This window comes from Haliaeetus leucocephalus, unplaced genomic scaffold, assembly GCF_000737465.1.
Source record: "Haliaeetus leucocephalus isolate CR32 unplaced genomic scaffold, Haliaeetus_leucocephalus-4.0 Scaffold587, whole genome shotgun sequence".
NCBI lineage: Eukaryota > Metazoa > Chordata > Aves > Accipitriformes > Accipitridae > Haliaeetus > Haliaeetus leucocephalus.
Window position 1 is genome coordinate 1,810,026 of NW_010973023.1, and position 14,206 is coordinate 1,824,231.

General features: G+C 41.5%; 1 protein-coding gene and 2 pseudogenes across 1 annotated transcript; all 3 read right to left on the reverse strand.

Moving 5' to 3' along the window:
• Positions 1-2,456: 2,456 nt before the first annotated feature.
• Positions 2,457-3,527, reverse strand: LOC104838315 (UDP-glucuronosyltransferase 1-1-like). Its single transcript, XM_010577998.1, has 2 exons — positions 2,664-3,527; positions 2,457-2,486 (listed from the first exon to the last, which is right to left on the reverse strand). Exons 1-2 carry the CDS (start codon positions 3,525-3,527, stop codon positions 2,457-2,459), a joined length of 894 nt encoding a protein of 297 aa, XP_010576300.1.
• Positions 3,528-6,042: 2,515 nt separating this feature from the next.
• On the reverse strand, positions 6,043-6,831 carry LOC104838317 (annotated as a pseudogene).
• Positions 6,832-9,342: 2,511 nt separating this feature from the next.
• LOC104838318 lies at positions 9,343-9,867 on the reverse strand (annotated as a pseudogene).
• Between the last annotated feature and the right edge of the window lie 4,339 nt (positions 9,868-14,206).

The following is a 14,206-nucleotide window of genomic DNA, read 5'->3' on the forward strand; positions in this document are numbered from 1 at the left end:
AACAGGAATGTAGAGGAAATCAGCAATGATAAGTTGGACCCCAGGATGAGCGATGGTCTCCTCAAATGAAAGTCTGCCTTGCACCGCATCAACAGTCCTGAGCAACCTGCTCTAATGTCAAAGCTGGCTTTAAGCAGAGGCACGTGACCAATGGAGAGTTTCCCAGAGCTAAATTAATTTACAACACTTTCTCCATTTTTATACCATGATATTCAGATACCTTCACTGAAAGGAGTACTGGCACCTCTTTGCAAAGGAAAAGCAGTTTAAAATCATTTTACTCACAGAAAGAGATCTTTTTAACAAAACCTGTCTTACAACTTTTCAAAGTATGTAAAAGCCTGCAAGAATGACAAGAAAAAAAAGAGTACGACCCACCTGAGTCAGCTTCTTGTGAGCACAGTTTACTCCACTAACCATAATTATGTTGGGCATCAAAGGTCTCGGATAGTGTAAAACAAAGTCTAGCTTCATGAGCCAAATGGAAGCCTGCCGTAAGAGATGCAGCACAGTCACGTCCCGCTGAAGGAACTCAGAAGCCAGTTTTGCGTATGGTTGAAAGACAATATCACAGAGAAAATAATTTGGGAGTTCAAACATTAGATTCTTCACCCGCTGGAGAAAGTTCATGCGGTCTGTAAGGTCTGTGAATACCCTGGGGACATAAGAAGGGGGACTGGGACACTGAGTGGCTTCCAATTCTAAGCCACATGGTATTTGCTGCAAGAAAAACACGGAAGGGACTGAAAGATGCTCAGCCAGTATCTGCCCGCAGGGTAGTATTGGATCTGTAAAGACAGCATCAAACTTGCTCTCCTCAAGATATCTGACAAGCTCTTTGTTGTACAGTAAGTGTGCACAGGTAGAGAGAGTAATGGCAGAGATGCTTTTCAGTCTCCGGTGCACTTTAAGAATCTTTCCAGAAAAGGTCCTTCTTCAAATACATCCTGTGAAAAAGAATGGATACTTCCATCTACATCTTCCTTTGTGAACAGTACTGGATACATTGTCATAATAAAATTCTCTGATGGTTTTATATGTATGTCTATTTCAGGTGCAACAACGACTATTTCATGTCCCTTCTGCCTGAGACCATCCAACACTTCCCGCATGCTGAGCCAATGACTCCCGTCCACCGGCACCACCAGCAGCTTCCCACCAGCAGCCAAACTGAGCACAGACAGGAGCAGAACCAGTGTTGCCGTGACTTGCGGATGAACACTAAGCACCAGGGCCATTTCAGCAGAAATCTGGTGAGTATCCCCAGCTCCATGTTTTTAAGCAATCTGTGCTGTGCTTTCTCCAGATGATCTTTAGACTTATTTGCTGTGTGGTAAATGTATAATCATGGGCATGGCAAAGACAGAATAAAAGGTGTTAAAGTTCAGCCAATTTAGCAGATAGTAATCAGAGCATCAGCTAGATTGGGAAACACCCACCTATTTGTATTGGAGGAACACTGGGATTTAAGGAAATGAGGGATCCTTTAACTAGTGATCTGCTCCAAAGAGCTAATTAACAGATCATTAATTTTCCAAACAAGAATTTTCAGTCTAAGAAAATTCCTCCCCTCCTGCCAGTCCAAATCATTTTCTATTTGTAAAAGCTTAGAAAAATATTAATGCTTCACATGGGAAATGGTCTGGTTTCTTTATCAGTTTTATATCTTGACGCTGTCATGAAAATGGAAAATTAGCTATGAAAGTTCATTTCACTGAAAGGCCTCCTTTTGGAAGGAAGAAGTAAGGGCTGGAAGGAGAAAGGACAAGGACACGGGGTTTGCCACCTATATTTAAAATTGAATTAGGAACTCAGAAATACCGTTCCAGATCAGCCTGGGAAGAGTACGCCCCAGGGCCATGAAAGCAAACAACATTAATGCATAGGCAGGATTTGCAGACAGACAGCCCTAATTATGAAAATTATTGCAAGTAATTTTGACAATACAATAATTTTGTATGGAGGTTGATAGTATACAGCAGAATTTTTTTTAAGTACATTTACTGAACTACTGCAGCTCTACGTACTCCCTTTGCAGGGAAACTTTTCAGAAGGCAGCGTAAGCTGTTGCAGATGTGCAGTGTTGGCCAGCAGCTATGAAAACGTCCAACAGTTTTGCAGAAAATTTTGTAAGGAATCCATGCAGTGAAAGGATAAGCCTGGACTGACAGAGCAACCAGAACATTACCTGCCGACTGATGCGTTATGACACTTTATTTCTAAATTATGAAAGGATGGTTCTATTAAACCAAAAAGATTCATTGTTCTTAAAAATCAACTGTGACAGTAAAATAAATAGTTTGAGTTAATAATACTGATCTGGCAAACACCAGCAGCAGACCTGCCTGGTAAGACAGCAATCACCGTCACTGGTGGGTGTGTGCCTCATTAGTGAGAGTGCAGTGATGAACTACTTCCACCTAGCCCAAAGAAAACAATTATGTAAGCAAAAATGCTTATATCCTGCTAATGCTGTAGAAGAGTACCTGCAAGAGTAGGAGAGAATTAAAATCAACCCCGTTTTTTACCTATTTTCTTTGTCTTTACAGTATACCTTACTGCACATATAAATCCCACAAACCCATGTATACAATTATATACATACAGAGCAAACAGCATTCTCCCTTCAAACAATAATATTGTTCATCAAGGAAATCACTGACCTGAGATAATGTTTTTTTCTTTCCACAGTTTATACCTCCAATAAAAACTATGTTGGGCATCACTGGCATGGGATACTCAAAAACAAAATCCATTCTTTTAAGCCAAATGGATCCATGGCTTAAGAGCTCCTTCATTGTTACTGGTCTGTGAAGAACATCTGAGGCCAGAAGTTCAAATGGCAAATAGGCAAAATTGCAAAGAAATGATTCTGATGACTTGAGAAATAAGTTTTCCACACGCTGGATAAACGTCATGTGGTCTGAGTTGTCTGTAAATGTTCTTGGGACGTAGGAAGGGGGGTCAGGACACTGAGTAGCCTGCAGATCAAGACTGCAGGGGAGTCCCCGTAAAAAGAAAACAGATGGGATAGAGAGATGCAGAGCCAGTATTTGTCCACATGGTGCAACAGGATCTGTGAGAACTGCATCAAATTTACTCCCTTCAAGATATTGCATCAGATACTTATTGTGCAGTAAACTGCTACAGGAGGAGATGTAGAGATCGGAGATGACTTGAACTTTTTCATAAAGTGCAGTAATTCTTTGAAGAAAAGGTCTTCTCTCAAAAAGATCATTCGCAAATGAATGCATGCTTGCTCCCAGTTCTTCCCTAGTTAAAGGCACTGGATACGTTTTGAGAGTGTAATATTCAGATGCCTTCACGTTCAAGTTTACTTCTGGTGCAACAATGACAATTTCGTGCTCTTTCTGACTGAGGGCTGCCAGCAGTGAGCGCATGCTGAGCCAGTGACTCCCATCCATTGGCACCACCAACAGCTTTCCACCATTAGCCAAGCAAAACAGAGACAGGAAAACCAAAACCCCCACAGAAACTAAGTAACTGTATTTACTTACATGAGCCATGTTCCTAGAAATCCAAAGCCTGTTCATCTGCCCTGACCTAACAGATTTTAAGTAGACCCACAGTCCTCGTCGTCCGCCTGTCTGTCCGTCCGTCCGTCCGTCATCCCCGCCCCCTCTGCCAGATTCTCACATTCCCTCTTAACGATCCGGCTTTTCCAGCAAAACCAGTCACCAGTAACCATTCAAGGCATTGATGAATCATTAAAGAAACATGATAAATCAACTTAGGTTGGGCAAAACTGGGCTTAGTATCTGAGGCTCCCTTGGGATGGGTCCTTTCTGATTGTTTCTCTGTGCTGATTGATGTTAAATTGAAAATAAAATCAGACTTTGCAAAAACAAAATCCCAAGCCTTTGAATAATGCTGGCACTTGGAAGTAACTGGGCCTGCTGAAAGCAGGTATTAAAATGCTTTCCTTCTTTTTTTTCTTTCTTTTTGATAAGAATTTTACAGCTGTTCTGAAATGCTGTTCGAGTTTATGTTTGAAATTATGAAATTATGCCACTATACAGCATGATATCTGTGCAAATCCTAAGGAGGAGGCCTGTGATTTACATACAGCTCAGCACTGGGGCCAGATACAACACCAGGAACAAATTTATTACAGTAAGCAACACTGAAGCAGAGGCTTGCATTCACGAAGGAAAACCACCAACTGCTATGCATGACACTTCTTTTTTCTCATCCTGACCTACCTCTCTGTGCCTCTCTCAATCATTTTCTTCTTCCAGGAGCAATAAGAAGGAAAAGCCACACAATTCCCCTTATACCTAATACAAGAAAGCTTGGACAGAAGTACCCAGTAACAGCCCTCTTGTTTCAGGCCAGGAATTGATTTTAAATGGTAAGAGGTGGTGTTATTGCTTCAGATTAAAAGATAAAAGCAAGACACCATGTCTGAGCAGTTAACAAGTACTTGTGATAAACTTGTCAACCTGCAAGACTGTATTTTGCCGTTAGATCTAACCGTGATGCAGAGGCATAGTTGGAAGACAAGAAGAAATCAGGACTGAAGAATCAGTACTTCTGCAATAAATATTACTGCTGGACTATGATCTTTAGCCCCTGGGCAAGATGAGAGCGAGAGTGAGCTTCATCTTCAGAGGAAAGTCTGATTTTAACCTGGAGCTGCCACATGGCCTTGCCTGCAGGCAGGGTGCTGCTTTCCTAAAGGGTCTGCCTGGGTTTGTCCTGAGGAGCCATTAAGCAGCTCTGATGGACAGAACAGATAGGAGAAAGCACTACCCTGATAAAAGTGGCCGGGGGGGGGGGGGGTTGACAGGCAATTTGAATGCGACTTTTGTGAAAAAAGCAAGATATGAACACTAGCAGCTCAATAGAAATAAACAGTACTTTCAATGGGCAGCATCAGGGGAAGTACTGGGAGGAGCAAAGCAAAGCCTGAGGGCTGTTAAGGTTGGCTCTGGGGAAGATGTGCCAGGCTTGTAAAATGCAAATATATTTTATTGTGAAGCTTCACTCATTCATGTTCAGGAAGGCCTATGAATTTGGGGGAAGAGCAAGAGTGGTGATAGGCAGGAAGAATCCATTCCCTAAGACTCAGGGAAGGCTGGCAAGTGAAAAAGGTTCAAGGGAAGAATAGAGGAAAGTCTGTTTATTTTTAAGCAATGTTCACAAAGGATGAAACTTTATCCTTTCTGGGAACCAATGTGATTTATTGCTGAAACAGCTGGATGACACTAACTACAGATTCATCATCTGCTGAGGAGAGCTGTCTCCTCCTATCCTTTTCTACTTAATCTCTGACTTCACATGAGGCTGTTTGTCTTACAGCACAAGCAAGCAAGAATATACATCACATGCAGCAACAAGCTAACATATATCATGAGCACCAACAAGCTAACATACATCACATGCATGCCTTTATCAAGTACTTTTTGGACCACAGATGCCCCAGCAACTACCCATCAACATTTCCCTATCCAAAGAGGATGTCTCCTAAAAATGCAGTTGAGAATTCAGCTATCTAGTTTTTGTGATGGAAGCTGTTGTTAGACCAAAATCTTCACCACAAAATATTAGCCTTCAACTCAAACAGAAGGCTGCTGTTACAGAAAAGAGCACATGATGCTATTGCACATAACTCAGTGAGTTACTTTTCTGACTGGATAAGCAGCTAATGCTCTTGAAGAAATATTCTACTGCCTCTTATGTGGGGCACAGAATTTTTGGAAGAGCTGTTATAATTCACCTGCCCTTTTTGCATTAATTCCTAGGCTAGATGCTGTTTATGTACCTGACTTCAGCTGGAATTAAACTCAGCATAGCATGTGATCCCCTCACCAAACAAAATCCATGTGTTGGGCAGATCCAAGAAAAGGAGGTGGAATCACATCCTGTTCTGGTCCACTATACCACTCTGTTTCATGTGGATTGGCTATACAGAAAGCATTAATCTAAATTATCTCTTTAGGTAAGAAATGTCCATATCAAACACAGTATTAAACCTCACCCAGATCGTGCAGGTGTATGACTGCCAGAACTTTTCCCTTGTTATACCTTTCCCAGCCAGTCACTGACCTGAGATAATGGTTTCTTCTGTCCACAGTTTATGCCTCCAATGAAAATCATATTGGGCATTACAGGCATGGGATAGTCAAAGACAAAGTCAAGTCTCTTCAGCCAAATGGATCCATGACTTAAAAGGTGCGTAATTGTCATCGGTTTTTGGAGAAAGTCTGATGCCAGTCTTTCAAATGGTGAAAAGACCATACTGCAGGTGAAAGTCTCTGAAATGCTGATGAGGAAGTTCTTCACTCTCTGAGGAAACGTCATATGATCTGTATTGAGTGAGAACATTCGTGGGATGTAGGATGGTGGGTCTGGACTCTGAGCAGCATGAATGTCTATAGCACACGGGATGCCCCGCAAGAAGAAAACAGTAGGGATAGAAAAGTGCAAAGCAATTATCTGTCCACAGGGTGTCAGAGGATCTGTAAAGATGGCATCAAATTTACTTTCTTTGATGTATTTCATCATCTCTTTGTTGTAGAGTAAGGAACTGCAGGAAGTCTGAAACATGGCAGAGCTCTTTCTGAAATTATCCCAGGTATTCAAAAATCGCATCAGGAACGGCTCTTCGCTAAAACAGTTTGCACTAAGTGAGCGCATAAGTTCTTCCATCTCTTCCTTTTTGAAAGGTACAGGGTACATTTTCAATTCATATATCTCAGAAGAATCTATCAGCATTTTGCTGTCTGGTGCGATGACAACGATTTCATGCCCTCTCTTGCTCAGCTCGGCCAGCACCTCCTTCATACTGAGCCAGTGGCTGCCCTCCATCGGGATCACCAGCAGTTTCCCAGTAGTGGCAAGACTCAGGCAGCACAAGAAGGGGAGCAGCACTGCCACCAGCATGTTGCAAGTTAGACGGACAGGAACCCATGCACGAGAAAGGCCAGGGGTGGTTCGCAAGCTTTTGTAGCTATGCTCCACGTATGCAAACACACCACTTGGCAATGCTTTCTAATGATACCTCTGCCCTTTTGGCTTGCCTCACATTTCAGGTGTTCACAAGTTTGCATGCATTGGACCCACAGTAGGTGACTAATGATTATAAAAGCTTGAGATGAGGTTTGTACTTCAAAAGCGGGTTTGTATGAGCACGACAGAGGTGTGTCTCCTATCATATACACTTCGCTTGCCCAAGCTGAGACTACAGCTCAATGCCTCAGCCTTCTCTTCTTCCTCCCATAGTAGGAGCACAGCCCAATGACACTTCTTACCACCAGCAACCCAGCATGTTTTGCTGACATTTACTGACAACATGCTCTAAGGTGCATGGCAATCCATGAAAGAAATGCATACACAGAGTGAATGGACAGAAACACTGCTGACCCCACATGGTAGTACTGGGTCTATAAAGTAAACATAACATAGTAAAGATAAATATGAGAAATCAATGTTAAAGTACCTGGGTTTTGTTTTTTCCTCAGTTGGTACAACTGAGAAAAATGAATATTTTTTTTTCATTGATGCAAACATGCATTTTTTTGAAGTAGCCAACAGAAAATCTTTCCCCATCTCCACATGTAACTTCCATCTAACTGTTTATCCTATCAGGTATTAAAACTAAATTGCAAAACTGCACTTCACCATTGTACTTCAGATAACATAAATCAACAGCACATTTCTAATTCATGAACTCATGAGTTCATGGCCAATGTCAGTTCAGTTCATGACTGAAAGAGTTCATCAACTCTGTGGGTCCAGATCCTTCTCAGCTGTAAACTGCTGGATTTTTAAATGTTGGTGATAAACTCTCACCATAAAAGTTTATAAGTAGGTGGCTGGGCAAGTGCCTTTGGGATACAATTTGCTCCTCCAAGACATTCAGGGCTCTACATCACTGGTGGAGCTTTCTTTCACATGCAGTATCTGCATGCTTATTTTCAAGCCTGGTGGGAAAGCTTTGACCTTGTTGAGAACCTGCCCTCCAAAAAGAGCAGCCAGCTCCATCACCTGCACTGTCTCCATCTCGGTAGTTTCCAACATAGGATTAACTTAATGGGAATTTCCAAACAGCTCGGGAGAAGGTGATGCATAGAAACAGACCTGTTGCTTGGAACCTCTGACAAGGCTGTCAAATGTACACTAGAAGAAGATGCATTCAAGCTAGACTGACAGATGAAGACAGACAGTCATGCATGTCTTATGTGGGGCATTTACAGACATCTGCTTGGGTCTGTAACACCTAGTCAGCAATCTTTCCCACTCCTGACTCCATGTCCTTTTGAAAGACCCCTTGTGAACAACTGCTACTCCTCTTCTTTTATTCGAACATATATAACCAGTTAGAGTGAACCAAGTGGCACTGGAGACTGTCCTGGTAAGAGGATTGGCTCTGCCACTTCCAACACAAGCACTAAATATACTTATTGGGACAAAAAGGGAGGATATTAGGGCTTTCTTCTACTCTACTCTGTTTCAGGGGTACTCACAATTTGCAATACTTGAATATCCCTTTCCTGCTTTTGATCTGCTATAGAATATGCTGTACATGATTCAGAGACCTGGCTGGTACCCAAAGACCTGAATGGGAATTTACAGAAGACATCCACACACGGAAAAGCTTAAAACCTAATTAAATAACCTATAAAAAAAGGGGGGAGGGTACAATTTAAAAAGGCTTTCTTTTGGGGGTTAGGTATTGACACCTTGACATAACGGCAGAGATGTAAATAAATCAGTCTGGCAGATGGATGTGACAGAAAAAGAACTGATGAATAGCTAAAATCTTAAGTTCTATAACCTTCATTGTGGATGAAAGGAGAATGGGTATATGGAAGTATGGATGGACAGTCCATGAGACAGCTGGGAGGGGAGGACACCATGGGGCAGACAGAGAGCAGACTGCTTACGGGTTTTCCTAAGGCTACTCTTTCAGAGCAATATAGCCAAGTCCTGAGCCTGGCTTTGGTTGCAGGGACAGCTCTTACAGAGATGGACATGGCATAAGAAACTTAGATAAATGGAAGGTAACAAGTCTGGCTTCCTGTTGGGGAGGAAAGTTTGCAACTCACCAAAATTCAGGTGAGCTTCAGTTCAACAAAAGACCTTACCATTTGCATAAAATTTACATGTTACTTAAATTCTCATATCTGATAAGGATTTAGGTTTGCCAGGATATGATATAATCTGAATGCTGGATATTAGGAAATAACATTTCTGCATCATGCAGGATTTCTCATTAGCTTTCTATCTTTAAATACCAAAGTGTTGGCAGTTAGGTTTTAATGTAAGGATGTTTAAACATTTATGCTCTTGCCTTTTCAATAAAAATAAAATAAAATTTTATACCTGAGACAGTTTTTTCTTCTGATCACAGTTTATCCCTCCAATAAAAACCATGTTTGGCATCACTGGTCTCGGGAACTCAAACACAAAATCGTATCTCATTAGCCAAACAGATCCACGGCTTAGAAGTTCTGTAGATGTCATTTTCTTTTGAAAAATCTTGTATGCAAGTTCTTCAAATTGAGCGAATACAGGCTTACAGTAAATGAACTCCAGCATACGGACCAGCATGTTCTTCATGCGTTGAGCAAATGTCATGCTATCTGAATTATTTAGGAAGAGTCTGGGGACATAGGAAGGAGGGTTTGGACACTGTGTGGCTTCAGAATCCATACCACAAGGAAATCCCCGCAAAAAGTAGACAGAAGGAACTGAAAGATACTCAGCAATTATCGGTCCGCACATCATAATCGGATCCGTGAAAACCACATCAAATTTGCTCTCTCTCAAATACTGCATCATGTCTTCATTGTGCAAAAGGCTCTTACAGTTGGTGAAAAAGAACCTGAAAATTTCCGACATGCTTTGATACATTGTAATAATAATATTCAAAACAGATTGTTCAATAAAATGAGCACTAACAAATGAATTGAGCGTGACAGCTAAATGTTCCTCTGTGTAAGGTATTGGATATACTTTCACTGTGTAATTATGAGGCTCCTTTGATTTCATATGCAAACTTGTTGACGGTACAACCACAACAACTTCATGTCCATTTTGCTGGAGCTTCCCCACTACTGGGCGCATGCTGAGCCAGTGACTTCCATCCTGAGGTATTACCAAGATCTTTCCACCTTCAGCAAAGATTAAAGATGATGTCAGAAGAAGAAATATCCCAGTACATTGGTAAAAACACTGAAATGGAAGAGCCATTTTGGTGGAAGTAAACCGGAGGGTTCTGCTCTGGAGGCATCCGACACAGTCTTTTATATGAAGGTCCATGCAAGCTTTAACTTTTCTCCAGGGAACTTATTGACTGCAGAAATAAATATTTAACTTCCCAATATTGTTGTGGTTACCCTTCAGTATTGCAATTGCTCATGTAATGGGGAAGGAGAGCACACTGTTCTTGGAAAAAGATGTCTCCCTTTGTACTTTCTGTTAATTTTTAAGCTTGAAAGTATATCAGCACACTCCTTCCTTCATGAAACTAAGAAGACCAGGGATGTCATCTTGTAATAATACTTGTGGTTAATACCATTCACTTGGTAAGTACCCAGTGAGAAAATAAGCCTGGTTTTGCTTTCAAAAGGCAACCTTTAAAATACACCCAGCAGAATGAATGGCAATTGCAACACCATTTCTTTCATGGGCTAGCCTAACTGAGAACACCTAACCAGTATGTAAAAGGTTGATTTTAAATTCCCACCTCCTGGAAGCAGTCAAACCTGCATGTCTTACGAATATATCACAGCTACCAGGATGTACCATGCAATCCCAAATCTGAGGAGGAGAAGAACAATCCTGTTTGTCTTTTCTCCCCATGGTACTAGATTAAAAAAATGAACTAAATGATGGGTTCAGGGCAAGTGAAGGTAAAGGAGGCCAGTGTAGACCTTCCAGGACACAAAGAAGGAGCCACGGTGTTTGGTCACTGTCCTGAAAACCCTTTTTTATATATTTTGAGCAAGACAAAATTTAGAAGGAGATATATCTTTTACTAATCCCACTGGTAACACACACACAGAAAACCCCAACAAGCAAACTAGGCTTCTGAGCTCTCCTCCTTTCACAGATACAGGCAGTAATGTAAGCAACCACATACAGGCGTCTCCTGGACCTCTTCAGCTATAAGCCCTGACAGAGCTGCAAATTCGCCTTTCCTCTTCCATGTTCCCTTCTGAGCAGCAGCTCAACTTTGATGAGAAGAGAGATCCTCTCTTGATTAAATTAGCCAGGAACTTGGTAGTTGGACCTGTGGGTTTGAATCCACTCACAGGGAGGCACAAGCTGTCCCTAGAGTTCATGCTTCCTGAGGGAGGAACTGACTGCTGGGCTGTTATAAAAAAACTAGGTGGTAATATCCCAGCTTGGGTTTCCAGAGAAAGCTCTACTAGGGTGGTGTGACCCCTTGTTCGCTGCCATTCACTGTTATCCTCTGGAAACATGCAGTGAACTGAGGCCCTCAGGGCTTTGCTGGAGGGATGTTTTGTCTTTATGCAAGTAAAAGCAATGACAGATTGAAGCCTTTTGGGTGGTGCTAAGGAAGAGGTCCTTATGAAGTAAAGAGCTGATGAAAAACTATCAGCAGCACAAAGTTATTCCTGTTCCTTCCTTCTATAAGTGGTGGTGGGATTCCCAGTATCTTCGGTATGGAGAAACAAACCCTTACAGCCTTAGGCAATGGGGTTTGTCTCAGTAGATACCCAAAGGGTCCTAGCACTGCTCTGTGTAGCTCCACACTGTCACACTGACATGGAGGAACCACCTTTAGACATGGAGGACCGATTTCTAGAGAGGGCCAAATATGGGGGAGTGAGAGGGGGGAGACAGTTTTGCAAGGCACAGACTGAAAGCGTGAGACTGAACAGATTTATGAGTAATTCTGATTAAATACTGGAGATTTGAAGATAAAACTTTTATTGCAACTGCTGTGACAGGAACTGACTAAATCCATTTTGAACTTGGTACTTGGTATGTTTTTTACTCTGCACTTGGATATGATTTTCAATAGCAAAATTAGCTGGCTGAAAACAGCCAATACAAAGTTCATCTTCCAGTGTCTGTAAGAAACTACAGTATGGCTACACTTTCTTATGGACTCAACAGACTCCCTACTTTTTGTACCAGACCATTAGAGCAAAACTGTGGAAAAGGTGAGGCAGTAACAGGAAGGACAGAAATAAGAAAAAGAGAAATTAGAGGAAAACAGAGAACAGACGAACGGATAAAAAAAGGATGAAGTTCTTAGGTTAGCACAGAATCAGCTGAGGTCAGATCTAAGCTGGGTAATAATTATTCAGAAAATTAACAGACTGGCTCATTTCTCAAAGTAACATGGTAGGTTTACACATGTTTGTTGTTCATTATGCAGTAGTAAAGGGCACCTGGACCCCTTTCAGGTTAGAAGGGTGCGGTGCTCGTTACCAACTCCTGTTGTATGTGCAGATGAGCACCAGAGCAGTTTGATGATCAGAGGTTTCAAAGAGTGAGACCCATGTGCCAGCTTGGAGGACAGGCTTCCCCAGTGGATACTGAAAGACATAAATTTTATGTTAAACAAGGCTGAACCTTGGGTGACCCAAGAGTGCAGATTTGTTTTCCTCTCAGAAGTATCTCTTGCAATCAGGCTTATAGGAAATAAGGTGTGGGTTACTCCAGGGTTTGTCTTTGAGCTGGCAAGGAGCATTGCAGCAATGGAGCAGCACTGCAGCTCTGAGGAGTTCAGACTGCTTGGACCCTAAGCCATAACCATGTTGAGAGGTTTGGGCACAGGTGTGCTTATGCCTCACAGTATGGTTGTTTCAGCTGGAAAAGGTACTAAAACTCTCTCAAAGTGCTTATCTTTGAGTTGTGGTGTGTGGATTTCTTCTAACCTGAGCAGCAAACAATGAGTGGCACAAAAGGAAGAGGATAGCAAATGGATACCTCAGCAGCTACTTGTTAATATGAGCAGCACTAAAATGAGAACTAAAAACAAATGTTTTTTGAGGCAGCCTAGAAATGTTGGTTTCATCTACCAGATTTGTCTTCCTGTTGTTAGATGAGATTGCTCACCCTCTTATGCTCTGGCTCTTGCAAGCAGGTTGCTCAAATACAAGAGTGTGTGGATGATGTAATTTGTTTTCCCAGGTTTCTGGATGATGGATCAGGCTTATACATGGAGGAATCGTTGTGTAATTGAACCCAGTCCTTTTTTTGATACAGAACAGTGCCAGGCAAATGCAGGTTGGTAGCTGCTGACATGAACCTGCCTGATTCTCCCCTTACGTTTTACATCGCTATGGAGATACACTGGCATTTGCCTGCACAGGATAAGATAGTATGTAGTTTCGCTAGCATGACTTCAGAGGAAAAACAGGTCATAAAAGTGATGATATGTTGACTGCAAGTTAGAAAGTAATCTTAAGTCTTTGCAAGAGCAAGAAGCAGCACACACATCTAAGCAAATCACAGAACACAGATCATTTCTAGGGCAGCCCTTTCCTAAGCCATAAATAGAAATCATATGAAAACGATAGTATGTGATCGTGAAATTAATGACTGTATCATAACAGAAAGGTGACATTTAAGGCTGCCCAGGTACTGTAATTGGAACATTTCCTAACTTCTGTAGGGCAATGTGTTTGATATTTTAAAATATAATACTCTATAACCTTTCTAGATTTTTGTGCATAGACCTCTGTCAAATACTTACCTTTAGACTTACATTAGAGAAGGTGTTTTAATTTAACCAGCAGACAAACTTCCCATGGAAAGGGAAAATAAGGCAGTGGTTCCATTTGATATGAGGGAATTTTTGTCAAAAGAACTATTTTACATCTTCCTTCAGTATCTCTTCTTCAAAATATAGAGGCAAAGGGATGTGGACAAGAGCAAACTGAAGAGGACAGTGAGATGAACCGTTTGGTTAGAGCAGCTGTTTCAGGTTGATACATACTGTGCATTGAACATGAACAATGCATGACAGTTAAACTTTCTTTTTCAAAAGTATTGCTGCTTTTACTTGTCTGATGTTGTGTATTTTGACATTGCAATATAAGACAGATGAACAGTATTGCCAGCTTTAAAGGTGCTCAACATCCTTTACAAAAGCATAATAAGCAGATGCTGACAGGATACCAGGCTCCTCTGAACTGCCACTAAGTTCATCAACACCTTGAATATTGCACAAAAAAAGTGACTCTAGTATTTGGTTCAT